The sequence below is a fragment of the Zootoca vivipara genome, chromosome 2 (assembly GCF_963506605.1).
Source record: "Zootoca vivipara chromosome 2, rZooViv1.1, whole genome shotgun sequence".
Classification (NCBI taxonomy): domain Eukaryota; kingdom Metazoa; phylum Chordata; class Lepidosauria; order Squamata; family Lacertidae; genus Zootoca; species Zootoca vivipara.
The window spans coordinates 83,626,346-83,654,195 of NC_083277.1; the positions used below are offsets into that span (position 1 = coordinate 83,626,346).

The 27,850-nt window shown below is 44.5% G+C and overlaps 1 protein-coding gene across 2 annotated transcripts in view; it reads right to left on the reverse strand.

Annotated features, from left to right (window-relative positions):
* The window catches only part of GIPC1 (GIPC PDZ domain containing family member 1), a 28,457-nt gene extending 3,362 nt beyond the window's left edge, over positions 1-25,095 (reverse strand). The window contains exons 1-4 of one of the 2 annotated variants that reach the window (XM_060271765.1): positions 24,986-25,095; positions 15,835-16,170; positions 15,360-15,545; positions 11,728-11,908 (exon numbers count right to left, since the gene is read on the reverse strand). In XM_060271765.1, coding sequence (XP_060127748.1) covers positions 11,728-11,908; positions 15,360-15,545; positions 15,835-16,119 — 652 coding nt within the window. In that variant the 5' untranslated portion in view covers positions 16,120-16,170; positions 24,986-25,095. Of the gene's footprint in view, positions 1-11,727; positions 11,909-15,359; positions 15,546-15,834; positions 16,171-24,695; positions 24,795-24,985 lie in introns of those variants that run through there. The other variant, XM_035104814.2, reaches the window with a different exon arrangement.
* Positions 25,096-27,850: the final 2,755 nt, after the last annotated feature.

The following is a 27,850-nucleotide window of genomic DNA, read 5'->3' on the forward strand; positions in this document are numbered from 1 at the left end:
TTGTACAAATTCTGCAAGCTTGAGAAAGCAGTCTTTGCTCACTTCCTCTGAAAGTGCATGAGGGTGGTGAAACCATCCGCCACAATGTCCTAATCTCCTTGCCATTTCCCGACTTCTGCAATTGCTTTGGGCCCCTGTTGCCATCACTGGTTTGTAGTGGTTCATCGAGTACCTGATAAGGAGGTTTGTTCTTTACACAGCTGCAACTGTCTGGCCTGTTGCTGATCTGGATGCTTCCTTCCCTGTAGCTTATGTTCAGACCGCTTGTAAAATTTATTCTCTAACCTCCAAGCAGACTGTAGCCGCAGGAGCCTTTTCCTTAAATCAGCAACATTATCCAAAGCACTCTCGCCACTTACAAGCAGTAACAGGAAGGCCACTGCATATAGCGGGCCCTTTCTCTATAGTTTACAGTGGAAATGCACAAGATAATATTTTATCTCAGACACTGTGCATTTTTGCCCACAGAACATTGTGTTGAACTACATGAACAGAGGGTCTATGGGAGATGTGTTAATCTGATGTCATTAACACAGGGCACTTTATGGAGGGACATGGAAAGTATCAATTCTTTAATGAAGCACTTAATAGTCCCATGGACTTCTAGAAGATCAAACCTATCCATTCTTAAGGAAATCAGCCCTGAGTGCACACTGGAAGGACAGATCCTGAAGCTGAGGCTCCAATACTTTGGCCACCTCATGAGAAGAGAAGACTCCCTGGAGAAGACCCTGATGTTGGGGAAAATTGAGGGCACAAGGAGAAGGGGACGACAGAGGACAAGATGGTTGGACAGTGTTCTCAAAGCTATGAACATGAGTCTGACCAAACTGCGGAAGACAGTGGAAGACGGAAGTGCCTGGCGTGCTCTGGTTCATGGGGTCACGAAGAGTCAGACACGACTAAACAACAACAACAATAGGATTAGCCAACTAAACTGGCTGGGGACAATAGGGAATTTTGTCCAAAACATCTGGAGGGCATTAGGTTGGGGAAGGCTTTCATGAAATGGAAGTACCACTCTTTTTCACAACCAATTAATGGAAGGGTGAAGAATGGTGCAAAAGAATACAGAACTGCAGCGATATCCTCCCCAACCCAGCATATGATCTGAGTCTATCAGCAGGAATGCAGTGCTTAGAAATGGAAAACTTCTGCCAAGCTATTTCCCCCCCTGTATATTCTGTGGTATACACTGGCCTAGTTGAATAAGCTCAAAAGTCTACAGATTTCCTGCCCAAAGGAACTAAAAAGCACTTCATATTAGTTCAAATCATTGCTTAAAATCTCTGTCATAACAGAAGTGTGCAATGACACGGGAGCAGCTTTGAGAAAAGAATTAAAACAAGTGCTGAGGCTTTCAAATTTGTTTTGTTCTCTGAAGTCAGATGCCCAACAGAACTAACTGGTGGGAGGCAGCCTCCAATCCAGTGTGTGGTCCTGGAAAAGTAACAGGCAGGTTAAAGCCCTGGCTGGGAATGGAAGAACGCAATATTCTAGGAATGTCGCTGGGATGAGGCATTGACTTCCTTTGCCATGACAATTAGCCTGCCAGCTTATAAGGCAGATGTGGCCACAAGAGTGGTCACGTGCTTCTGGGTAACATAATCAAGAAGAAATGGCCACGCTTTGGGCAGCAGGGGGTGAGTGTCTCCCATTAATTTAATGAGGACTACCTTCATGTTCCAGGCTAGAGCGGGTCTTTCCAACTGGAGGACAGGCTTCAACAGTCACTTCGACAGAAAATTTTAGTTAATTGCCAGAGGAGAAAGAAATGCTTTTGTTATTGAAGTGAGAAGCCGTTGCAACATACACTTTCAATGCAGTTAACAGGGTAACTCAGACACTTAATAAGTAAGAAACAGAGATTCCAAAAGAGGCAGTGAGCTCTGGAGCAAAAGCTTAGCACCTCTTTTACATGCTCCTACGGTAGCTCTTCATTTATAAAGGAAAAACTTAGGTTTTCTATAGTTCACTATAATTGCCTGCATTCATAATGAGAGATTGTGCAGAATCAATCTTCTATCAGCCAGAGAGGTAGAGCAATTCCTGATTTGGATGAGAGGCCAGGCAAGCACTCTATGGCAGCCTTCCCTAAACTGGTGCTCTACTGGTGGACTACAATTCCCATAATCCCTGACCACTGGCCAGGGCTCATGCCATGGGAGTTGCAGCTCAAAACATACAGATGGCAGCAGGTTGGTCCATCTAGCTCAGAATTGTCCACACCATGAGCAAGGAGCCTTTTAAAGGTCAAAGGCTGTATAGCCAGCCTTTGGGTAATCTTGTGGGGCTGCATCCCAAATCCAAATGTTGGCAGAGCCAAAGCCACACCTACTTTTGATCAGCCATACTCAGTCATGTAGATCTCCCTCCTGAGCTATCTCCACTCCATGCATCTCTCTCTTCCCTTGTATAGGAATTTGGCTTAAAAAAATATCCAATTTGTGTTAATGGGACTTTTTCTTCCTAATGGCCACACAGGGGGGCAAATGCCACAAATGGGCAAGGCAGAATTAGCCATTCTTACCAACTCCTCAAATATCACACACCCCTATGTGGTCACAAAGACTTTGCGGGAAACATCTGCATTGCAAGCTGCTGGTTCTTCACCATGATCTAGGCCAGGCACCCCCAAACTGCGGCCCTCCAGATGTTTTGGCCTACAGCTCCCATGATCCCTAGCTAACAGGACCAGTGGTCTGAGAAGATGGGAATTGTAGTCCAAAACATTTGGAGGGCCGAAGTTTGGGGATGCCTGATCTAGGCTGAGAGGAGGTTCTCCAAGGCTGCAAACAAGGGTCTTTCCCAGCCCCCATTGGAGATGCCTAAGCATGCAAGTCTTGTGGTCTACCACCAAACTGAGATCCTTCTCTAAAACTAGAGGAAGATTGCACAGGCCAGTATTCTTCTCTTCCGGAAAGAAACTCCTCCCTTTTTGCAACATACAACAGCACACTTCGTGCTCATGTCACACTGACGTGATTCATCCGGTGCTTCAATACACTGCTCCCAAGGACCTGCCAGGTTGTTCCACAACACACACATGTGCTCCTTCCTTGTTTATGTGCACACAGCTGTGGTGTTGTCTGTAATTATAACCAGAGTTTTCTCCAGGGGCAGCTAAAGACATGTAACGCCAGATGGTTGATACGTACTTTCCCAAGTGACCTTGGCTCCTCATGGTGCATCAGCCCGGCCACCCTAAGGTGGCAGCGGCACTGGCAAGACAGATTAATAGCGCTTTTCTGAAACTACACTTCTTGATTATATCGACAGACATGTTGATTGGGAATAGGCTCTACAGATCAATTGGCAAACTGCAAGAAGAGGAACCCAATACTCTGCCCCTGCCATCAGTGAAGTCAGCCTTCTCCTTTGCCTTATCACATAATCCCAGTGTCAGAGCTGCAAGGAGGCATGGTACAAATTGTACAAGCTAGGCAACCGCTCTCTAGTTAACAAGGACAGAGGAGCCCCATGTCCAGCAAACTGGGGTTTGCAGAGTTCAGTAATCCAGAGAAAAACAACTGCCTGCTCACAACATCCTGGCACCATCCCCAGCAGCAGCTGCCTGGCTCCTCCAAGCCTCCAGCACACCCACCCTCAGATCCCTCCAGCATTCCACTATCCTCCAAGTGCAAATTAGCACATTATGGGCTGCGGCTGTGCCAGGTTTAAGATCAGAAAAGGCTATAGTCTTGGCAGCAGACTGCCCTTAGACACTGTGATGGGTTTGGGCTGAGCTCAAACATATGGCACAATTAAAGAGCCACGCGACAGACAAGAACTGGCACACCAACTTTAAGAACTGACATGCTGCCTGTAGGAAAGACCAGGATGCAGACCTACCAATGGGACCTCTCTATACCCTCCCTCCCTGCGTTTTATGATGCTAGGGCAGACTTGCACAGGAGCTGTGGTCTCCAAACTGCCCCACTGGCTTTCACATGGGGACAGACACGAGAATGAGTTTTCCTCTGCTGCAGTGGCTCTTGCTTTGCATTCCCTTCCTGAGGAGTACACTTGACCGCAGAGAAGAGGTGCTCTCGGTTAAGAAGGAAAGGGCAAAGGATTTACACAGGCTGCTCTCCTACCCATAATTTATAAGCAACCGTTTCTAACACATACACACTCAAAATAGGGAAAAACAACATTCACTCAGGTCCAATTCCACTGCTTCATGCAGACCCTACATGGGCCTCCTCAACTACTGAGAGTCTGCTTACAGCTCCCTACGGCGGAGCTGGGAATGCACAGACAGAAGCAGCACACATAAAATGCTTGGTTGTTCTATCTGGTCTGGCAGGGACGTTTGTTTGGCCAGAAGCTGGGTACTATCCCCAGATGTTCCTGGCCCAGTTCTTTGTAGGTTTCCTGCCTCTTCCCTTTCAGCTTCATGGTGGGGACATTCCAAGGAATGATACACCCCTAACTGGGCGACAAAGCCTCATAGTATTCTTGGCTGGCCCTTGCCTTTAGACTTGGCTGGGTGTCCAGGCGTCAACAACTTTTTCATCACCTTCATTATGAAGAGCAATGAGAGCCAGTGAAATAGCTAATCTGCAAGGGGTGGGATGGGGGGACACACACAGCAATTCAGAGGAGCCCATCAATGCAGACCATGCATTAAACAGCCAGCTAAAATACCAATGAAAAGGAACAAAAAAGCAGTAGGACCAAAATGCACACACAGAACTAGGGCAGGGAGAGAAAGTATTGATTTCCCAAGACTAAGACTGTTCACCCTGAACCCCAATTTTATTCGCCTAGGGACAATTCTAGCAGTGCCCCCTCCAACGTATCTCTGTTATAGCAGGAGGACTGCAGTAATTGGCCTTCACCAGAAAGACCAACTAGAAATATAATGAGCAAGGGAAGTGCTGCTCCAGGAGATTCTTTCATTGCTCCAACATAAAGGGTCAATGTCTAAACAAATATGTGATGCGAGATTGATGAAAGTGCTTAAGGATGGAATCTGGCAGTTAGCAGGCAATAGCTCAAATTGGTTTATGGCATGAGTAGAAAGAAGACTTGTGGATTTCTGGGAAAGAGACCTCTGCTGCAGGGTGGGCCCATGAGGACCGTATAGTCCCACATACTGGTAGAGAAATGAAAAACTCCACAATGTAGACCAAGCCATAACCAAGGGTCCAGCTAACACATTTGACTGCATCAAGAATTGGCACCTGGATACTTTTTAAACTGGCCATTTTATTTTTAAATCAAAATGATAGTCAGTGGCAGTTTATTTCTCTTACATTACAACATTAAATTCAAAACAAGTAGATCCCAGAAGTAATAGGGGGAAAGTTATAAAGATGTCAGGATATGAAATTTTGCTGGAGCTTATTCATATTATTAGGCCATCTTGACAGTAACTTTGCTGTTGGTTTATTATCTGCAGCAAAAATACTTTGGTGTTATTATTGTAAAATATATATTCTCCGGACATGTGGCTGGTTGTCAAAGAGTTTATGCCCTAACTCATGCAGTTATGTGAAGGCAGACAACAAAATGAGTTCAAATGGTAACTGATATCTCTCTCTGAAGAAGTATAGGTAACAATGCTGTACTGAAGAAAAATCCCAAAATACTTATTAAGGCAATACCTTTATTAGGCCAAGCAAAATATCACAAGATAGCAGTCAAATTTTCTAGTTCTCCAGAACTCTTTATCTAACCGGTCAAAAAAGCAAGAAAGAAGAGAGAAATAACATGTCGCTGTCCTAAGGCAGACTGAGAGAGGGGCTAACAGACATTCAAATGAGGCTCTTTTAGGGACTATGCAAGTATTGGCTTGCACCAAGGCTTACTGGGAAGAAAAACCGGTTTGTTTGCTTTGGTTCCAAGTAGTTGGAACCAAGTTTCTGTCTCACTGGCAAATCCCAAAAGCAAAAGCCCTGTTTCTGGAACGAATGAATCATTCCACAGCTCAGCTCTCCTGTGAAATACCTGTGCAGGTTAAGGAGCAACATTGGTTGCTTGCGAAATGATCCAGTGTCTAGGCAATAAATGGAGCCTTTGGGGTTCCAAAAATTGGCAGCAAAAATTGTTCTACTGGAAAAGTGCTAATTTTGTTTCTCTCTTTCTCCGTGTTTCTTCTCCTCACGCTTCGCTGGCCAGCCAGCTTAGCAAAGAACATCATTCACATCCAAGTATTGCATGATGGGGAGGAGGATCAGTGCAACCTTCCTGAAGCACTAACAAATATTAATCTAGCAGAGGAGATGAAAGTGAATAACAAACACACACACAACAGCCACAGCCAAGGAAGGAATAACTTGGAAAGTGGAAAATCATCCTTCCCAGAACTGTCTGGTGAGTCACTCAAGGAGGAAGAAATTTGCAGTGGCAGAGGCAGACTGAAATGATGGATAAGCAGTGCTGCAAACACAGCAGGGGTTGCAATGCATTTAGAAACTGGAACTGCTCGTGACTTATTCTGGGTAACACGAAGAAGCATTAAGCATAGCGGATGTACCACAGACACAGAACTCCAAGGTGCGGTTATTACCCAGCAATGTGATCTTAGGCTCTCTCTGCTAAGTAGAACACTACAGGCGCAGGGAGGTTACTTAGTACCAGGATTCAAAGACATCCTGTATGGCAACCAGCCTAATGCACCAGCCACAGAGGAATATAATGACAGCACAAGGCTCTGACCAAAAGGGAGCTGGATCCTACCCAGAATACAGTTGTTAAGAGCAGGAGTCTTCACCATGCAGGAGATAAAATGAAAAACTGAGCTTTGTGTGTTCGACAGGGAAGTCGACAGGGAAGTCCAGCCCCAGGTTTTGCTCCACATACCTCTCACTTCCTCAAGTTCTCCTCTGGGTCACTTAAGACTACACTGCTTCTCCCTCCCCATCATGGATAACCTCCCCATCTTACACTGACTAAGTGCAGAATCCACTCTGTGCTCACTTGAGCCAACACTGAGAAAAATTGCTGCTCTATTCAGATACCAGTTCTGCTCTCCCAAAGGTAGCTGTTTCACCTTACTACATGGCAAGGGCCACCCTCTCTGCTTGCCTAGGAAGAGGATGCGTAAAAAGTTTCTTCCACCCAGCAGATTTGGCTCAGGGTAGAGAATGCTACTGAGCTGGTGCCACCCTGACCTCTGCTGGCGAGAGAAGACTACAGCACCACACTTTCAAACGAGGGCTGCCTCTCCAGGGATTTTCTCCCAATACCGAAGTTACTTGTGTGCACTATATATTTTGTTAATGCATGTGAGAGAGATTTTAAATTCATTGTATATCCACGTTTTGCCAGCACATTCCAAATCTCAGAACTGCACGTGTGAAAACTCCCTCAACCACAATGTAAATTATATGGTGCAGGTGCTTAACGAAGCTCCTGTGCCACATTTGTGCAAGCTTGTTAGAATCCTGAAAACTGCAGATATCCATTATTAGGGAGCTGCTATACTCTGGTGGCCAACTGCTTGACTACTGTAACAAGCTCTATGTGGGGCAGCCCCTGAAGATGATCCGGAGGCTGCAGCCCATGTAGAATGTGGCTCTTGGGTTGGTAAGTGGGGTAACCTGGTGGGACCACAGGGCTGCGTGTGAACTACCAGGTCTGACATACTAGCATTCAAAGCCCTAAACAGCTTGGGACCCAAGTACCTAAAAAAGCACCTTCAATTACCAACCATATTGAGACTATCATCGACAAAGGAGGCCCTGTAGCTGCTGTCACCAGTGGGGATTGGCAGTGACTCGTAGTGGGGCCTTCTCAGTGGTGGTTCCTCATTTGTGGAATGCCCTCCCTAGGAAGGTACACCTGCCCCTTCATTATTAATTTTCAGGAGGAATTTTAGAACATGCCTTTTTACGCAGGCATTTGATGACTGAAAGATACCGTCAACTCTGAAATTATGAGCTGCGAGAGTAAGTGATTGTTTAAAACTTTTTTTAAAAAAAAAAAACCTCCTAACTGTATTGTTTAACTACTGACACATCTGCCACCCTGGGTTCCTTTGGGAGGGAGGTGAATCTATAAGCCTAATAAATAATAATATAGTTGGAAGAGATATTTTAAAACAGTACAGTAGTTGCTCAAGATAACTGAAGATGAAAGGAGGCAACTAATATGAAGCCCAAACTTACTCATTTTCTGAAGAACTAAACTGAAAAGTATCCCATGTTTTGTATTAACAGTATCATGATATACCACAGAATCAGGGCAATTTATGTCTCAGCTTCACCATGCTCATGAAACCAATGTGCAAATTGGGTCAATTACAAACAACTGCCTGGGCATGAGGCCACAGCTAATTTGAATAAGAGTCCTTTCTACAAAAATGATATGTCCAGGCTGGTGCTGTGGCACCAGCGACATCTGTTGGCTGTGTTACAGCACAACTGTCAACGGGTGCCATAAACTTCTTTTCTTATCATTATCATATTTCACGATATGAAATTTGGCTGGCATGCATGTCTTTGGTATGAGAAAGCCAAAATATATAAAAGTTTCATGAACCATGTCATTAGGAGAAATTTGTATAGAGTCTGGGAGAAATATAAAAAATTGTTGGAAAGAAAAACACCCTTATGGTTATCGCCAACCAAAGCAATTACAATTAAGACAATAAATATGGATAGATGGTGGGAGTCCTTTTGAGACTTATTGGACTTTTCAGGAAGAGAACCCAGATTGAAACCAATGGAAGAAGTAAGGAACCAAGTTACTGTTTGATTACAGTATTATCTAATAAACAATATGTTTAAATTAGATAAGAAAAATGGCTTTTTGGACCAAAGCTCACAATTTGAAAGAGAGTTATTGCTGAGTAATGAAAAACTACTGTCTAAAATGTATAAATTATTATTGGAATGAGAAACAAAATACGAGCTGGTTAAAGCATCGATGACCCATTGGGCAATGGATTTAGGGTACAATATAAAACTAAACCTCTGGGAGAAACTTTGGAAGAATGATTTGAAATTTACTGCATGCTACACACTGAAAGAGAATTATATGAGAATGATCCATAGATGGTATTTAACTCTGAGTAGATTGGCTAAGATGTATAATGCAGAATCTGATTTGTGTTGGAAATATAAAGAAGTAGAAGGAACCTTTTTTCCATATGTGGTGGGCATGCAAAAAAGTTAAAAGTATATTGGAAAATGATATATAATGAGATGAAAAAAATGTTCAAACCAATTCCCCCACACACCCGAAAGAGAAGCATTTCTGTTAGGAATTGTTCAAACAGAAGTTGCCAGGAGTCAGAAAAAAATAATATTTATGTAACAGCAGCAGCTCAGATTTTGCTAGCCCAAAAATGGAAAGTGAGGGAGGTCTTTAGCAAGGAGGACTGGCAACTTAGGATGATAGAATATGCAGTTAGCAGGTCTAATAAGCAGAATAAGGGAGCAAGAAGAACAGGGATTTAAAGAGTGGAATTTTTTTGTCGAGTATATTGAAAACTATTGTGCACAGTTGAAAAATGCTGGCAGTACTAAAGTAAATTCAACAGTAAAATATATATTGAAATAATGTAAGATAGGAAAATAGAATTAGATGGATCTATCAAAATATGCATGTATGGTAGATAAGTTAAATGACCCTTGGAAGGAGAGGAAGGGAAGTCAATGAATGTATGGTATAATAAAAAAATGTTTAATTTGAAATGTAAATTTTGAAAATTTAATAAAAAATATATTAAATAAACTTATTTTCTGGGTTGTATGCACTCACAGCACTTGAAAAATAATTCTGCACGCACACAGTTTAAATTATGCGGCAAGAAAAAATGGGATGTATAAATAATGCAATCTTGCACCATGTATTCTGGATTTGATAGTCATTTGAAGTGGCAGGGGATGGGGAAGAGAGAAGAGGAGGAGGAGGCAGGGCATCAAAGTCCTCTCCGGCTACTCAAAATCTTATTCTGCCACCTATCTGGATTCAGATTTCAGCAGGTATTATCCACACATTATTGAGAATAGCCACCCATCCATAAGAAATAGAAAATTGCTTTTTCTTTTTTCTTTTCTTTTATAAAGGTCCTCAGGAAGTTGAAGACAGACAAAGATAGCACACACTGCAAGAGGGCAAACTTCCCTTAACTCTAAGCTCAGGTGAGTCTGCTGCCAACTGAAACGGAGCCTAGCCTCTTCTCCGCTAATCCTTTGACACATGTATGTTGAATTAGAAGAACGGTTCTGTGTTTCCCTCAGCTAGGCTCATACAAATTATGGAAACCTCTCTGTGCATCTGTATTGGGTGCAAAACTTACAATTTTGTCTTGCATGTCATGAGCAAAATGTGAACCACGTTTTGCTCAAAGTTCAGTTTAGAAGCTAACAGGAAACCAGCCTGCTGCAAGTAGAGAATTCAAACACACCCTATGTCAACTTTCTCCTCTTACACCAGGTGGTTGCCAAGTATTAAAACACTTCCTCCTTAGAGGAAGAGTATATAAACCTGCCTATAAAAATGCATGGGACCCAGGTGAGTCTAGGGCTTGCTGATTAGAAGGTTGGCGGTTTGAATCCCTGCAATGGGGTGAGCTCCCGTTGCTCAGTCCCAGCTCCTGCCTACCTAGCAGTTCGAAAGCACACCAGTGCAAGTAAATAAATAGGGACCGCTCCGGCAGGAAGGTAAACAGCATTTCCGTGCGCTGCTCTGGTTCGCCAGAAGCAGCTTTGTCATGCTGGCCACATGACCTGGAAGCTGTCTGCGGACAAATGCTGGCTCCCTCAGCCTATAGAGCGGGATGAGCGCCACAACCCCAGAGTCGGACACGACTGGACCTGATGGTCAGGGGCCCCTTTACCTTTTATAAAAGGTGCATAGAAACCAGAGGTTCTCTGTGATGAATTTTGTACTCTTAGACATATGCATCGTAGAAACTTAGATCCTGTTTGCTACACTCCAATGTGAGAGTTCCTGAAGGTGTTTGGAATGTAGGCCACTGAAAGAATCATTGATTGCCACAGGGAAAGCCAAAATACAAGTGTGTGTCATTAGCCAAAGTGTACAAATGTTATTCATTCTGTGTTCTTGAAAATGAAGTCAGATATACCCTTACTTTTGACTGGGAATCTGATCTGGAAATTGGCTTAAAAGCTCCAGTACAATGGTAATCAAATTCTTTCTGACTTGATGCAATACCGAGGACAAAGCCAGATATTAGCTTGCACCTTCATTTTCTATGCCTAATCTGCACCTGCTACCTTATTGTAAAGTAAGACATCAACAGGTTAGTTGAAGTACCCTTGACATTTTGCTTGAGCACTGCATGTATGAAGATTACATGCAACAGTTTGTGGGATGGTGATGCCCATAGCTGGCATACTGAGGGTTGGTCAAGAAGGAATGTTGCTGCCCTTGAGCGGAAAAAGATGTCCCGCCCCAGGTTATTATAACTGAGAGGCAGTCTAAGAAATAGCAGTCCTCAAGCAAGAGAAGGCACGGATTTTCCTCCAGCAATTACGGAGTCCTTAGTTTTACCTCCTCTTTAACCAGTGGATTGGCTTGTAATGGAAACATGCCCCCAGGACCAACTGAATCTCCTATCAGTGACCAGAAGGGCAGTCTAAAAGAGGGCATAAGCCACCTCAATTACCTCTAGTCTTGTGAAAATAAAGTTCAGCTACGGTTGCTTTGAGAAACAGCACACTGCCAACTCCCCATTTCTTGAATGATGTATTTTTATCTATTTTTTCTACACTTCCCAGAAATTCAGAGTGTGCAGAATACACTTACCAAAAGCCTTCCGGGGCTCAGTGAGCTTCAGTGTGAAAGTGCGGCCTTTGGGCAGGTCCTTGAGCATTTTGGCGACCTCATAATGCCGGCAGCCGATAAGACTCTGTCCATTGATAGACTCGATCATGTCTCCCACATTGATGACTTGGATCCTGTCAATAACACTCCCTTCCTTGATTCTCTGCCAACAACAGATGGGAACAGTCAAGATGCAAATACAGACCCAACCATTTCCTGACACTTCCCACCTCAAGAAGAAGTTGTGTCCAGAAATCAAGTGATAAACTATACGGCAATAGAGGGTCTAACTCTAAGATGACCTAGGCTCACTCATCCATTCTAGCTTCACAACCATACCTTTATGATGGACAACTGTCAGCATTTCTACAGGGAAGGAAGCAAGTTAGTGAGAGAGGGGAAGAGTGAAGCTCATAATTAAGCAAGCCAATGGCAGAATCCTTTTCATTGATGTTTTTCTAACACCTGGTTATGACCAGACAACTAGTGTGCCAAGACCAATTCCTTGGTGAGCATCACGTGCCTTTTAAGCATGTGGGGAAATCTCTATTGTCAGGCCTCCAAGTAGAGAAGACCATGTACCTCTGAGGAGTAAGAAGCCCAGCTTTGTGTTCAGTGTGTTTTAACTCCCCTGTCTCATGACCTTTCAGTCTTGGGATCCACCATGGCCCTAAACTATGTACATACAATGCTCACTCTGCTCCATTCTGCTCCAGTGCTGAGCCTGCAGCTTTTCCCCCCCTGAGGATTGTGACTCATAATTACACTTATATATTTAATTGACTCATGGTGGATGCAAGCAGCAGCCTAACCAGTCTGGCATCCTGTTTCCAGCAGAAGCAATTGTCAAATACCTTGGAAGGAGGTATAACCCCACCTCACCAAGCAAAGTTATACTTCTGGAAACAGTTTAGAAAAAGGAATAGTGCTTCTGGATCACCAAATAACCCGCACATCAAGCCCAAGGAATAAGAGCCTTCTTCATACAAAGCTGCATGTAATGAGCACCCCGAGTCTATCTCTTCCCTGACCCATGGTTCCTAGACAGATTGCCTTTATTACACTGCAACAGGGTGCCAGCATTCCTTTTCTTGCAGGCTTTGCCTTGCAAGAGTGGAGAACGCCCAGGACCACAAACTGAGTGTGAGACGTTGCCTGTGCACGCTTGTACTGCATGTGGAAGTGTGCAGCAGAATCACTCTGGAGAGGGGTTACATGTGATTAATGATACAGAGAAGTAGAAAAGGGGGAGGAGACGAGAACAAGGGAGAGCACTGCTAAGGAGAACAGACTTTGACAGCTTCTGAAACCAAAGCAGGCCAGTACTGGCCTGGAGAGGTTCTGAATACTGTTTCACAGGGTATTTAGGTAATTGTGAACAGATTTCTGTTTTAAAGCTGCTTAAAGAACTGCAACAGCAAACCTTCACATTAAAAACAAACACTGCAGTGTTGTGCTGTTTCTAAAAGGGCAGGGACTCCCTCAGATCATCCTGTGATAATACACAGTCACTTCCTCCAGGACTGAGAAGCTGATGAACCCTGGGCGGAGACAGCAACTGTTTATTAACTACGTAGCTGGTACTGTGGCAGCTCTGCCCAATGCCACGTGATGATTTCCTTATCTATCCAAAAATACCAAACCGACACTAGTCTTACAGCTCCTTTACACCTCCATGAGAAAGCACAGGAAGTTCCAACTGCTCCAACAGAAAACACCAATCTTAAGTAGAGCCACAACTTATTTTCTGCAAGAAAGCTGGAACAGGGCCATGTGGCAGGTGGTCTATACTAATCTACTCCAGGAGAGAATGAGTGTTGCAATCTCATGCTCTTGCACATGCTCAGAACTGTGAAAGCAGAGCAGGCTCCAGTATTTTCCAGAATGTAAGCTAATCCTTAGTTTATGAACCAATCGTACGAAGGGAACATAAGCAAGGGTACAAAGAGGATTGAGGCTCTTGCATGAGAGGTAGAGCTCTGTTCCAAGCGTCTAGGAACGTATAACCTGAAAAGTGGAATCCAATATTCCTGCAGAATCTGAGGAATCTCACACACATACAAAAACACCACTACCACCACATGCACTTTTAAAGAAGGAGGAACAGAATAACTATTCTACCGGTAGTTAGAAAATGGAGTGTGGTTGGGTTAGTGTAGTCAGGTAGACAAGCTTCTGTACTCAGTAGTACAGGGGAAAATTTGTGGAATATTTGAAAAATCTAGGTATGCAAGTAAGTTCATTTGTAGGGTTAACTTAAAACAAGCAGTTAAATATTATTGAGAGAAACAGAAGATTATCTTAAAAATGGAGTAAAGTAGAAAATGCAGTGTAAAAAACTAAAATTAAGAAACCACAAAAGTTGGGGGGAGTCAAATATGTAATTGTATTGGATGTATGTGTTTGTAATGTGTCTGCAAATTTTTGAAAACTGAAAAATATTTTTTTAAAAAAAGTAACACCAAACTAAGGTTTGCAAACCAAACAAACTATAGTTTCACCTAGCTCACGGCATGTTGGCAGTAAACAAACTGTTAAGCCACTGAGCAGGTTTCACGCATAACGCTAATCCATGCTTTTAGAAACCATAAGCATTATGTGCTAACTTGTCCACTATGTAAATAAGTACATTAATTCACTTAGATTGAATATATTTCCACATAGCAGAATTTATGGTTTATTATCATATTACTCAAATAATTTTAGCATAGACTTTAAAGAGAGTAAGAACATGAATGCTGGACAAGAGCAAAGATTTAGCTAGTGCAACTTCTTTTCCGACTATAATAGTAATAAACATCAACTGATATTCAGGGATACACTGCCTCAATAACTGGAGGTTCCATTTTGCTATTGTAGCTAATAGACTTGGGTTGTCCTATCTCATTTTAAAGCCATCCAAGCCAGTGGCCATCAGCCTATCTTGTGACAGCAAACTGAATGAATGATCTGTATCATTTTCTTCTGTCTCACTTGAATCAACTCCAATTAATTTAACTGGGTACCCCAAAGCATCTATAAAAGAAATTCTTATCTGCTTCCTCAAACTTTTATACAACAAAAATCTCTGTATCATATCCTCCTTGGTCATATTTTTTTCCTTAACCCCCCCCCCCAACCCAAATGCCTAGCATTTCTAGACTACTTGGTTTATCAGGATTTTTCTGTTCAGACCCTAGAAGATAACCTGGTTATCATGTTTCATGTAGAAAAGGCCAGCAGGTGTGTTAGGGAGCCTTGTGCATTATACAATCACTTGGTAAAAGAATACATTCTCAGCCAGAGTGGGAAGGAAAAAAGGGCAATTGTTAGGAATGGGTGGGTTGGACTCCCTAGCTCCTGTAAGACACATTAGCTCCCAGGGAAGATTTGTAGCTCACAGTATGAGGATTAGGGTAAGCACTGGGCTTAGTGCCCTCTTGGGAAGTAACTTCTGAAAGATAAAATAGCCTCCCTGAAGCTGATAGATTAGAAAGAACAATGCAAGTAACATTGTGGACCAAAACAAAAACCAAAACACACACACAAAAAAAATGGAAGCCCCATACATCCTCCTTCAACAGCAGCAAGAATTCAGTAGGAGAGCAGCACAAGCTGAGCGCACCCAAAGATACCTTGATAAAAGCATAGCCAGCTCCGTTGTCCGTGATGGTCAGGCCGAGGGCTTCCTCAGATTTGAACACCTCAACCTCCTTCCTCTGGCCCTTTGTGTGGGCGAAGATGAAATCCTCTAGGCCAATCTGGCCACCCAACAGTTTTTCCATGTCCACTTTGTGGGTATTTAAGGTGCAGAACATCACCTAGATAATGGGAAAGGAGGCATGAACACTTGACGTTACAGGCATCCTAACTGCTTTAAGAGATAGTACTCAAAGTGCACCAGTGGAGTCTGCCCCTTCGAGAGGTAAGAGACCTGGAAGCTTTTGGCCACAGACCTCCAGCATAAGCTCCCAGATATTCACTGAAGCACAGCCTCATGCCAATCCAAACTGTGGTTGACCCTGACACCTGCGCCACCCAAGCTGACTTAGCCATGCCATCCCCAACACTAAATGGGCATTCCCAGGAAAACATGATGATTGTGCCTACCTCAGCTGGTGAGATTTTAAAGGCCTCAGCAATTTTACTGTACAGTTCTTTGACATTGGTAAAGCCCTCGATCCGTCCAGTGGGGCTTCCATGAGCCAGCTGGGTGTGGAACACAAGTCGAGGGCGGAGACTGGCAGGGGGTGGGGGAAGGCCAGGCTGAAGTGCCCCGCCAACCACACCAATGCTGCCTACCCCCAGCCCGCCCAGGCCACTGCGAATGGGCTCAGCTTCCTCATTCTCCACCAGCGGTGGGGCCTTCTTCCGTCGGCCTAGTCCAAGCGGCATGAGGGAGATGTGGCCAGTCAGCAGCGAGGGTCAGTCGCCCAAGGTATGGACCTAGAAATGGAGGGGGCACAAAGGAGAGCACAAGGTGAAAAGGGGGAAATGGAAAAGGACAGGCAAGCCTCTGGAAAGACGCATTATCTTGAATTCAAGCGAGCACTTTTCCAACAAGGAAGAAAGGAAGCTGGACCAGAAACAGGTATAGAACTTAATATCACTAGACAACAGCAGTTCTCTATTTGTGCCATCAGGTCGGGTAGACTCAGTTTATAAGTAAAGTAGTCTTGCAAATAAGATCACAACAAAATCTTACTGGCTTGCCTGCTCACACATATCTATGGTAGCCCCTTGTGGTAGCCTGAAAAGAGTGAAGAGCAAGGAAGGAAACAAAACTTTCCCCCATTTATGAGCATTTCAATATTCCTGCACAGCAGGGAGTTGGACTAGAAGACCATTTGCCTCCCTTCCAACTCTACGATTCTATGATTTCTCAGTTTGGCAAATGGCTATGGGATATGTGTTTCTTGGGGACATTTTGCCTTCTTGTAGAAACTAGGGTTTCATCTGGGCAATCTATGTATGTACCTGTACACAGATCCCAACCACACCATGACTTTTGCACAGAAGTGCCATAAGTTCCAACTCAAAGGCACGAGACAGCAAACAACTACCATGGGTATTCTGGGCTTTCCTTGGAAAAAAGGGAAGGCTGTAGCCCAGTGGCAGAGCATCTGCTCTATATGTTCTATCACTGCTGTCTAAAGGCAGGGATGGGAAAGACTCGCAGCTTGAAACCCCATAGTGCTGCTGCCAGGGCGCTGGGCTGGCGGGGGGGCGCTGCGCAGCGAAGCCGCGTGAAAGCCGTGCTGCGCGCTGCGAGGGCGGGGGCTCCGGAGTGATCTCCACACCTCAGCGCCAAGGCGCCCGACCTGCTCGAGACGACCCTGGCTGCTGCCAGTCAGCGTAGAAATTACTAAGCTAGACCAATGGCATGACTTTGTAGAAGGTAGCTTCCTATGTTCCTGTGGAAATGTAACAGCCAGACCAGCCGTCACAGTGAATTCTATTATGGAAATACAGTACAGGTATGTAAAACAACTATATCCATTGAACCAGACAACAACAAATGGGCCAGCTATGATACCATTAATTTGTACAGTTCCTCTTTATAATTGGCATACAAGACACACATATGTATCCGGGTTGTGTTATTGCCCCAACTCTATCTATTATTTTCATCGCCATGATCCTACACATTGTCAAAGGGAAACTCCCCACCAGAGTAGAAATCATATATCAAATGGATGGAAAGCTCTTTAATCCGAGTACAGTAGTCTGAAAGCAAAGAATAAGGTTACAATAACTTCCGTCATAGAGCTTCAGTATGCTGATGATAAAGTAGTGTGCACACTCAGAGGATGGCCTCCTAACCATCCGAAAAATCTTTGCAGAAGCTTATGGAAAGCTTGGCCTATCGTTCAACATCCCCAAAACTGAAGTGCTGCACCAACAAGCACAAAACAACCCCTGTGCAGCACTATAAATTCAACTTAATGGTGTAATGTTGGAAAATGTTGATCACGTCTCCTACCTGGGCACAGGTAGGTAGCCGTGTTGGTCTGGGTCGAAGTAAAATAAAAATATTCCTTCAGTAGCACCTTAAAGACCAACTAAGTTTTTATTTTGGTATGAGCTTTCGTGTGCATGCACACTTCTTCAGAATTTTTTTATTTTACTCCTACCTGGGCAGTTATCTTTTCACAAGGGCCAACACTGATGCCGAAATCCAGCATCACCTGAGCTCTGCAAGTGCAGCTTTCTCCCAATTGAAGCGCATAATGTTTGAGGACCGGGACATTCTCAGGGAAACCAAATTGCTTGTTTACAAAGCTATCATACTACCAACTTTCCTGTACGCTTGTGAAACATAGACTATTTATAATAAGGTTACCAGAATTTTTTCAATGAATCCAGGGACACTTTTCAACTTCAGTAGGAATGATAGGATTTTGTCAAGAGACTGATTTGTAAATCCTCACCATGATCAACTTCTGCCCGGAAACCTATATCCCCACTGTGGAAAGACATGTGGTTTCAGAATTGACCTCCACAGTCACATTAATAGATTCACTGTTAAGACCATGTTCATGGAAGACAATCTTACTTGGCTATGAGTGATCACCAAAGAAGAAGAAGAATTACTACTAGCATGCTCCTAACATGAACAATAATCTCAGTCAACAATGCATGTTTTCAAGAAAAAATGTATTGGAAAATTTCCAGTGTTTTTTCCTATGCATATTTGCATAGGGAAATTTCCGTGTGCATCAGGAAATTTTTCCTAGAGAATGATCTAATTAGCATGTTTGCTTAACCTGTATTTAATAAATGAAGCTACAAACTCTGATATTGCCAAGCTTACCTAATATTTACTTGCAACTGAAATCCATTAGCTGTCACTAATGAACTTATGAATAGGAAAATTTTCCACAGAGAAGTTTATCACAGGAAAGTTCTCCATTTTGCAAGATTTTCTGCCCCACATCTCAGTAAGACACAGTTAGCTCAAGCTCTCTAGATATGTATGCCTAATCTGTTTGTGGTTGTCTGACTACAGGAACTCTATTTGGTGAGTGGACACACACAGAGGAAACAAAATGGGGAATGGATGGATCTAGATTTTAATCCCTTTGCCATCTTATATCTGACTTTATCTCCTGACTTCTGAGTTTCACTTGATGCGAGAGGTTTCTAGTCTTGCTTGCTGAAAGGCTTATAGGATCCTGAAATGCTGTGAAACACAGAAAGCCTATTGTTGAATTCAAGTTGGAAGGCTGCATCACAGAGACAAGATTTTGCTGTCTGCTGAAGAGAGAACATTCCAGTTGTTCGAAGTTACCAGTGATAGGCTGAACTGAGGCTATATATGAACTGGGTATTTTGTTTTAACATTGAAACTGTAATTTACGGTAAAGATGCCTTGGTCAACCACTGCATATGTTGCTTACTCCAGAAAATGCTCACAGAGATGATGCACATTTTCTATTAACCAGGGGAAGGGGTTAATGAGTAGAAAAGAAATCCCATTTTAGACAGATGACGTTGATGTTGCATCACCTGGATTTTATCACTGTCCAGAGGTGAATACTGGCCAAACTCCTTTTAGCTGTTTGTATATGCATACTTGTTTAACTGCCTCCATAAGCCAAAAGAGGTTTTTATCTATGAAATGGCATTGGGACATATTAATTATCTGCCATGAACTACTATGGTTGTAGAGATCAGGCTCTGGGCAGCAGTCTAGTTGCACAGCCATTTGCTGCTGTTAAACCCCAACTCCCAGAAAAACACACTTGAGGGTGCATTGCAGCACTCAAGAGGGGAAGAGCACATCCTCAGAACGAAGGAAAATGAAGTAAAAGCAAACACTGGGAGATTAAGCATCCTAACATTCACCACTTTTAAAAGGCAATACAATGTTCCCATGTTGAAGCAGTACACTAGGGAGCAGTTCACCACTAAAATGTGGGTTTTTTAAATCAAATAACAAGGCCATACAGTACAACAGTACAGGCCAGGTTTGTTTAGGGGTGGGGCAAGAAGAGGGGTATTGTCTCTCATCTTTCTCACCACAGGCTATATCCAACAGGCACCTGAAATGCTCACATGATATTCCACACAGCAATTACAATGGCTGTGACCACAAGAAGAGCCCTGATGGATCAGACCAAAGACTGATCAAGTACAACATACAATTTTGCACAGTGGCCAGCTAGATGCCTCTGGGAAACCGACAAGCAGGATATGAGGGTATGAGGGTACTAGCCCTCTTCTATGCTTGATCCTCAGCAACTTGTACTCAGAGGTACTTATATTGCCTCTGATCCTGGAGGGTAATATAGAGCAACCGTGATTATAGTCAATGATAACTCTGCCCTCCATGAATCTGTCTAATAAGTGTGCTGTAGAGATGGGGGAAATGCTTCTTCCCCCAATAAAATTGATGAACTTCCATGATGTCTCCTTCCCTTACACACCTTTCTTCTAAATTAAAAGAAGCAAGCATTGTATTCTTTCTCTGTAGTGGAGTTGCTTCAGCCCCCTGACCCATTTGGTTGCCCTTTCTTGCACCTTTCCCTAAAAGTGACAGGAAATGGGCATTTCAAAGCTGGATTCAGTACAAGAAACCACTGTAAAATCTCAGGTCTGGGTCCATGTTCAGTACCGCTCCATAACACACAGGTAATTGAAACAAGAACAACCAATAGGTAAACACTATCAGATTAAGATTTAAATAAACCAAAGATTAGAAATAACTGGGAAGAAAATGTCTAACTGTCAAGACTTTGGTTTAGAAGCAGCTGTATGTATTAACAGGAGACAAATTATTGCTCCAAGTTAAAAACTGTGCATAATGCAGACAAAACAGATAAAAAATACCCTAAAATAGCCTTTGGGTCCAACAACATGACTCTCTCCTAAAGGAAAAAGCCCTTGATTAATACAGCAGGACACAAGATCCTAGCCTTTCTGCTAATTTATGTGCATCTCCAAACCAGGCTGTGGGAACGTGCAAGTGTTGGGACTGGCGCAGCAGGAGCAAGCCTCCGACGCCTCTGTTCTGGGATCAGGGTGGAGCAGGCCTTTGCAAGTTGATTCAGAGCAGAGAAACAGGCTACAGGGTGTTCCCTAGAGGGTGGGACAGCAAGGGAACGCAGCCAAACCTGTGAGTGCTCCACATTGAAGAACAGCTAAAGCAAACTACAGGGCAAGGCATTCCACATTCTAAGCACAGCCTTCAGCATTGTCAGAACACTACTGCCAACAACACTTCCCCTTCAAACATTGCCAAAAGTAACTATTTTCAAAGCAATATTTTGTCTCCTTTTATGCTGCAAGTTCCACTGTGGTCTGGCTTGTCCCATCATTTTCAGCTCCCAGCAATCATTACACCATTCTGCACTTGCATATGTCTCCCTTGACTTCTCTTCCAAACTCTGCCAGAGACCAAGATCTTATCCCTATTTCAATATTACATTCATATCCCATCTTTCCTCAAGGGGCTCACTGAGATAAACATGGTCCTCTGTGCTATTTTTCTAGAAAAGGGGTGCTGGAATTCACCATGAAAACCTCCCTCATTCTCTTAGAATGGCAATGGCACCCACCTGAGAGGTGCCAGCCCAGAACCCACCTGAGAGGTGCCAGAACTGAGTTTCTGTGAGTTCCTCCTGAAAAAAAGCCCTGGTCCTCCTCCCTCCCTCTTTTATTCTCAGCACCCATTTTCAGGCTGTGAGATGATGATTTGCCCACGCTGACCCAGTAAGCTTCACAGGTCAACGTTGATTTGAACGTGGGCCTCCCCAGTCTTCCTGATTTCACAATATTCCCATTTGAAGCTATTATGAAAAATATAATCACACACTCCAGAGCGTGAACCCACCAATATTATGGCCATTTACAGGTCATGGAATTAGCTCTAAACAAGACTCCTGACAGGTGCTGAATTTTAATTTGTCTAGACAGCAGACATACTGGAGACAAAGTGCTGACAAGGCCCCATCATAGCAGAAATGCAGAAGGCAAAAGGCTGAAAGCCCTAAAGCTATAATATTTACCTATAAAAGAAATCATTTTGAAATACTAACACATCTAAACTTAAACTAGTGTGAAGCATCCTAAGGATTTCCAAATTTGAAGCCCAATGTATAGTTTTGGGGAGGGCCAAATAACTTCAGAGATCCGCTCCATAAATCCTACTCAAGTTTTGTTGACATTCCATACTGTAGCTGACTAGGATAGGCGTTAAAATGCTAAGCCTTGAATAACTGAAGGTCTCAAATGAATTTTTGTGGTAATGCCTCTGTATTAAGATAGAATTACTTCACCTAGGCCTAAACAATCAAGAGGAGGCTTGCCAAACCTCCTATAACTCTCCAGTGAAGAGATAGCCTCCTATCTCCGCTGCTCTTACAGCTAAGGATTTGCTTTCTAAATTTTTAACAAAGCCTTCGTTTCCTGCAGTTAGAAACACTACTGGTTGACTTCCACCTGTTACCGTATCATCATCATCATCATCATCATCATCATCATCATCGGTATCCCCTTGAGTCCAAGAGGACTGTCTCCCATGTTAGGATTGCAGAAGAAGTATTTCCCTTTGAAGTGCATCCCATTACCAGCAGCCTCACCAGCTGTTATTACCATCACTACTATTTAACCTTTTTTATTGTCTGTGTGAGACAATATGTGACCTCACGTATAAAAGCCACTCCTGCCCAGATGGCTTACTATGTAAGACTGGGAGGACAAAGATGAAGGGAGATAACAGGAAGAAAGTAGCAAAGGACAGGTGGGAGAGGGTTGTGCTTACTATTACTCCTGCATGTTAACAGGATCAAAATGAAGGCACAGTATTATTTCAAATGACTTGGATAGAATACTTTGTGCATCGCAGAAAATCCTTTGCTATTCTTGCAACAGACCACAATCAATTTGTGATCCACAATTACCACTGAATCCTTATCAGCAGAGCTAGAGCCTAGCTAGCCTACTTTTTCTAATACTATAAGTACATTATACCAGACAGTTGCTAGATCCCACAGCAGGAAAGCATGTGAGCAACAGTGTTACTTCACCAACATCAACACAGAGGTGGGTGGGGAGACCTTTCAGCAATTTTGTTTTACTCTTCGAATGAATACTGTTTTTGGAAAGGAAAGATGGTCAGAATCAACAGGGTTCCTCCCTGCTTCTGCTCCCTGGGTTCAGCTAGAGAAGAAAACAAATGGCACCTCACCCTACAGTGGGCGCAGTTTCCTGCTTCAGGAACCAGTGACCAGTGACCTCTTGGCAGTAAGTGAAGGAAGGTCCCCAACCTCAGGTGGGGAAGAGAGTGTGAACTGGCAGGGCTGAGGAAAAGGGTGGGCTACATTATACACATCTGCATGAATAGGCCAATTCATATCTCATCAGTAACACAAATATACTGTATACTGAATGCATTATAGAAACTCACCAGTATCCTGCTATTGGAACATATTATGCACATTCACCCACATTTACTCCTTTTTCATCATTATTCTACCTGCAAGATTTAAGATTTCAAATAATTTGGAGCGTTTTGCAAAATGTAGAAAGCCAAAGGAGAATCAGTGATTAGGCTTAAATGGTCAGTAGGAGGGGAACAGAATATGGTGGCCACAGGAGGGAATAAATGTGTATGGTGCTGTATTGTTAGATTTCGCACAACTTTGGTGACAGGTTATGCTTGCCAAGCACCTATCCACCCCGACCTTGTTAAAATGGTAAGGGACGGTAATGGAACAGACGGTGTGCGTCCCTTTTGACCTAGATAAGAAGCCTTTGAATGCCTCTGAAGAGTAAAATGGAAGCACTTGCCAGTTTGGCCAGTTGTTGAATAGCACCTAGGTTACAGAACACAAATCTTTTTTCTCCAACTTCCTCAAACGTTAACACCCTCAACAGATTACCTATAGCAATAAAAGAAGAACAAAAGTCCAACACCTTATACCACTGAGCCAATCATAGAGGAACACCTTCTAAATTCAGCAAAAGAGCCTTCAGTTAGGAAAGATGGAAGCCCAAATGCAGGAGAATGGCATAAAGTACACAATTTAGGAGAAATATCTGACAAAACTGGATTTTTTTTTAGCTTCTCAAGTCTCCTGAGAAAGCAGGGGTGCTGACCTCACTGGAGAGATGTTAAATGAACAGGAAAGCCAGTTTCCTTTGCTACTAGGCATTTGGGTGTTGCTACCAAGTTTCCCTCAATTCCTACACTACAATAAAAGGAAAACAGAAAAGTCAGTTTCGGTAGTGAAACTCAATCCTCTCATCATTGATAACACAGAGACACTGACCCAAACACTCTCCTAAGCCCACTTGGCATCAAGAACAGCAGGAACCATGGAACTCGGCACACTTTGAAACAGGTGGGTCTTTATCAGGCACTTGTTAAACCATCTTATTTTATATTCTCTGAACGTAGCAGGATAGTTAAAAAACGCCTCACCTAACTTAATAGTACAGAGCGGACCTGCATGGACGTTTATTTAACCGCCTACCCCCTTTTACTAATGGAAGGGGGAGCAGAGGGTGAGGGAAGAGAAACTCTCAGCATGTGCAGGGGGAAAAACAACCCTGAAATTCAAGTCACAACACACCCAGGGGCTCCATTCAGAGAACCCAGGAGTCCGGGCTGCCGCTCCAGCTGGCAACTCCCCTCAAGAGCAGGCTGTCTCGGGGCAACGGCACTACTTTCCCTACGTGTTTTGTATCCAGGCAACCCCGGCGGGGCATTTTGCATCTGCAAACGGGCAGGAAGCTCCCTCCCGCCGGGTGGGGGTTGGGGAAAGAGCGCTGGATGCCAGGACTCCTGGGTTCCCCCTCACCCCTGAATCTCGCTTCCTCTTAGGAGCCGCCCCCACTTCTCCCACACACACACACACACTCCAGAGCTCCCTTCCCTCGCAGCGCAGCCTACACTCCTCCCCCCGGAGCCCCTCTCCTTAGGCAAGGCACGTCCATTCCCTTCTCCTTCTCCTCCTCCTCCTTACCAGCGTCCCTTTCCTCGCCGGGCCCGTCCCTCAGCCAAACTACAACCCCGCGCAGCCAGGCCTGTCCCTCAGCAGGAGGCGGGACTCAGAAGCCGCGCCTACTAGCCAATTGGAGCGCGCTTCGCCTCCTTCCTTGGCTAATCACAGGTTGCCCTCCCAAAGCAAGGAGAACATTCCGGGTCCTTCGTATCAAGTTCCACACAACCGCCGCCGCCACCCTCAGCTTCGAGGTGCAATGGAAGGGGTGGGATGGGGTTGCGGAGCAGAAACGCAGAGCGGATGGAACATACCATCCTCGAAGTGGGGGGAGAGGTGGATACCGTAGTAACCATCTAGGAAGGGCTTTGGGGATATCGCTTCTTACAACTGCCCGCTGCCCTGAACCCGCCCGAGTGACCTCTCCTCTTCCCCCTCCCCTCCCGGAAAAATGCGTCCGGCTGGCGTCCGTGTTCTCATTGCCTTCTAGTGGTCAATTCTGTCACTACAGCGCGCTTGGAACCAATGGGAAGGCGGGCGGGCGGGCGCGGCTTGAGCCGGAGGCGAATTGGCTGTCCCGGTTGGAGGGAGGGGGAGGCCTGTCGGTGCCTGGCGCTTAGCAGCCGAGCGCCGGGGTGGGAAGGGACGCTATTGCGATCATGCCTTTTCTCTAGGTTAGGTTAGGGGGCGGACTGGAGTTTACCACTTCGGCCTCGCCCCGGAACCTGTTGTGAATTCGAGGGGATCGAAACATATAAAGCCGGATAACTGCGCTTTTCCTTCACGCGAAACCAGCCCTGCTCCTCGTCCCGCAAAAGCCTCTCCTTCCAGCCTCCACCTTAGGCCGTAGGAGAGGTGGTTCTTGGAGGGCAGCGGTGGCGTCCAAGGCTGGGGGGAGAGGACCAACATGTCATACTCAGAGTGACCGAGGGAGGCCGTCTTGCCCACTTTCAGAAACGGGGTGTCAACATCCGCTCCCCACGACGCACATCACACACACATTTTCCTTCACTGCGTCGAAGAGAATCTCCCAGTTCTCGGTGATTTCGAAATCTGGATTAAAATGCCATTGAAATCAATTGGGCGCGACAGAATTATCATAGGTTGGGGCGGCTGCTTGCCTTGAAGTAGGCCCATTTAAGTATCCCGAGCGCCAGCCCTACCATTAGGCAAAGCGAGGCAGCAGGGAAGCTCAGCAAAGCACACGCAAATGCATAGGTCATATAATAATATCCTGTGTCATATCAGTGTTTTTTTCCGGGGGGGGGGGGACACGGGTACGCATACCCCTAAACATTTTGTGAATCTACGTTTGGCCTCATTGACGGCAGTATTTCAATAGGAGTAGGAAACAGAGTATCCCTAAACTTTTTTTTTTTTAGAAAAAAGGACTGCATATAATATACAGCTGTGACTCTTCCAGGGCTAGCCTACCCACAAGTCAAGGTGAGGCAACTGTCTCTGGTGGCAGGATCCACAGGGGCAGCAGATCCAGCCTCTCTGTGAATAGGAGGCACTGCTGGTCCTCTCCTCCTGCCTTTGTTCCTCATCTTCCCTAGCAGGGACACACCATTTTGTGGTTCATCTCAGGTGTCAAAATGCCTTGGGCCGGCCCTGGGCTCTGCATTAGTACTTTGAATTTGCAGGGTGGGGCTATCTTTGGTTATATAAGACGACAGTCGGAATAGTAGTCTTCATTATGCTTGGGGGGGGGGATGATGCTGATTTAATCCCAGTTCTGTGCATGTTCAGTGGTGCTGTGCACATTGAAATTAAGGAAGGGTTTTGCTGGTTTATTTCAGGTAGCAAAATGTATTGGGCTAGCCCTGATTATCCTGCTCTTCCTCCAAAGGTGGCATCCATACAGTAGTTATCTTCTCCACTCCTGTAGACTCCTAACATTTGTACCAGATAGGTTTGGCTGTCAGCTACCCAGCCATTATTCTGTGACATACCCAGGTGTGGCCTGTCCCGTTTTGCCACCCTGCACATGCTTCATGCACTGCCCACCCCCACTGAAGCCTCGCTTTCTGGGGTTGTGCAGCTGCAACTTCCAGGTTCAAATAACATCTTTCTAAAACCCAGAAACCGCCACAGCCGCTTCTCTGATGCAGAGGCATCGCTTGGGTTCTACCACCTGAGGCGGCAACCTGTCTGCATGGACAAGCCCAGCCCTGGCCATACCACAGCTTATTAACAGCCTAGGCCAGGAATTGAGAACTTGTGGCTCTGCAGATAGTGTTGGACTGTAGCTCCCATCATCCCTCCCATTTGTCTGTGCTGTTTGGGACCAATGGAGTGGAACGCCAACATCTGGAGAGCCACGTATGAGCTAGGCACCAAGAATTAACATACCAGGGAAAGAAGTTCAACTCAAGCCTGTGCTCTACTTGTACTGCTTTTCTTCAGATAGAAAAAAATGTGATTCGTGACCTACCATCTGAACTGATAAGAGTTCACTTTACCTCCATATTCTGCATGTGTAGCATCAACCCCCCCCCCCCGTCACTCTTCTTGGCTGCTATCTGGTTGAGCTTCCTAAAATTAATCTCTTGGAACTTGCTTGGCTCAAGCTCATATGGCTCACACATGCAGCAGACTATCGCTTCAGCTGTCAGATCACATTTTGGAATGTGCTTCCTGCCCCCATATAAAATATTCAGCAAGCTAAAAACTAGCACAGCTTGTTGCTCTCTGTTATGCTAGTTTTCAACTTGTAGAGAACTGAGAATTCTTCACATAGGAAAGAATTCAGAAATGTGATCCAGCTCCTACTTATCTACCCTCCTCTTCCTGCTGCACACATAGACTTTTGGGAACAGGGAGCTAAATACTTTAAGCCAGGCATGTCCAAAGTCTGTTTCGGAGGCCTCATCCGGCTCGCCACTCACTTCAATCCAGCCCCTGTGGCAGTTTATTTCTTGGGTAAAATCCTAAAAAAAAAACTCAACTTCAATCATAAAAAAGGACAACAACTTTGGTCAGCCCTCTTTGAAAAAAGTTTGGACACCACTGGTTTAAGCAAATGAAGAGATCTCTTAGAATGCAGAACAAAACCTTAAAATTTAAGCACAGTTTACAGTAAGAATAATTATTTGGATGAGGCTGGTGCAATAGCATATACGAGTTGGCAGTCAATACTCTGGAGGGTTTGTTTTCAGGGCTTTCGCTCTTAGCCT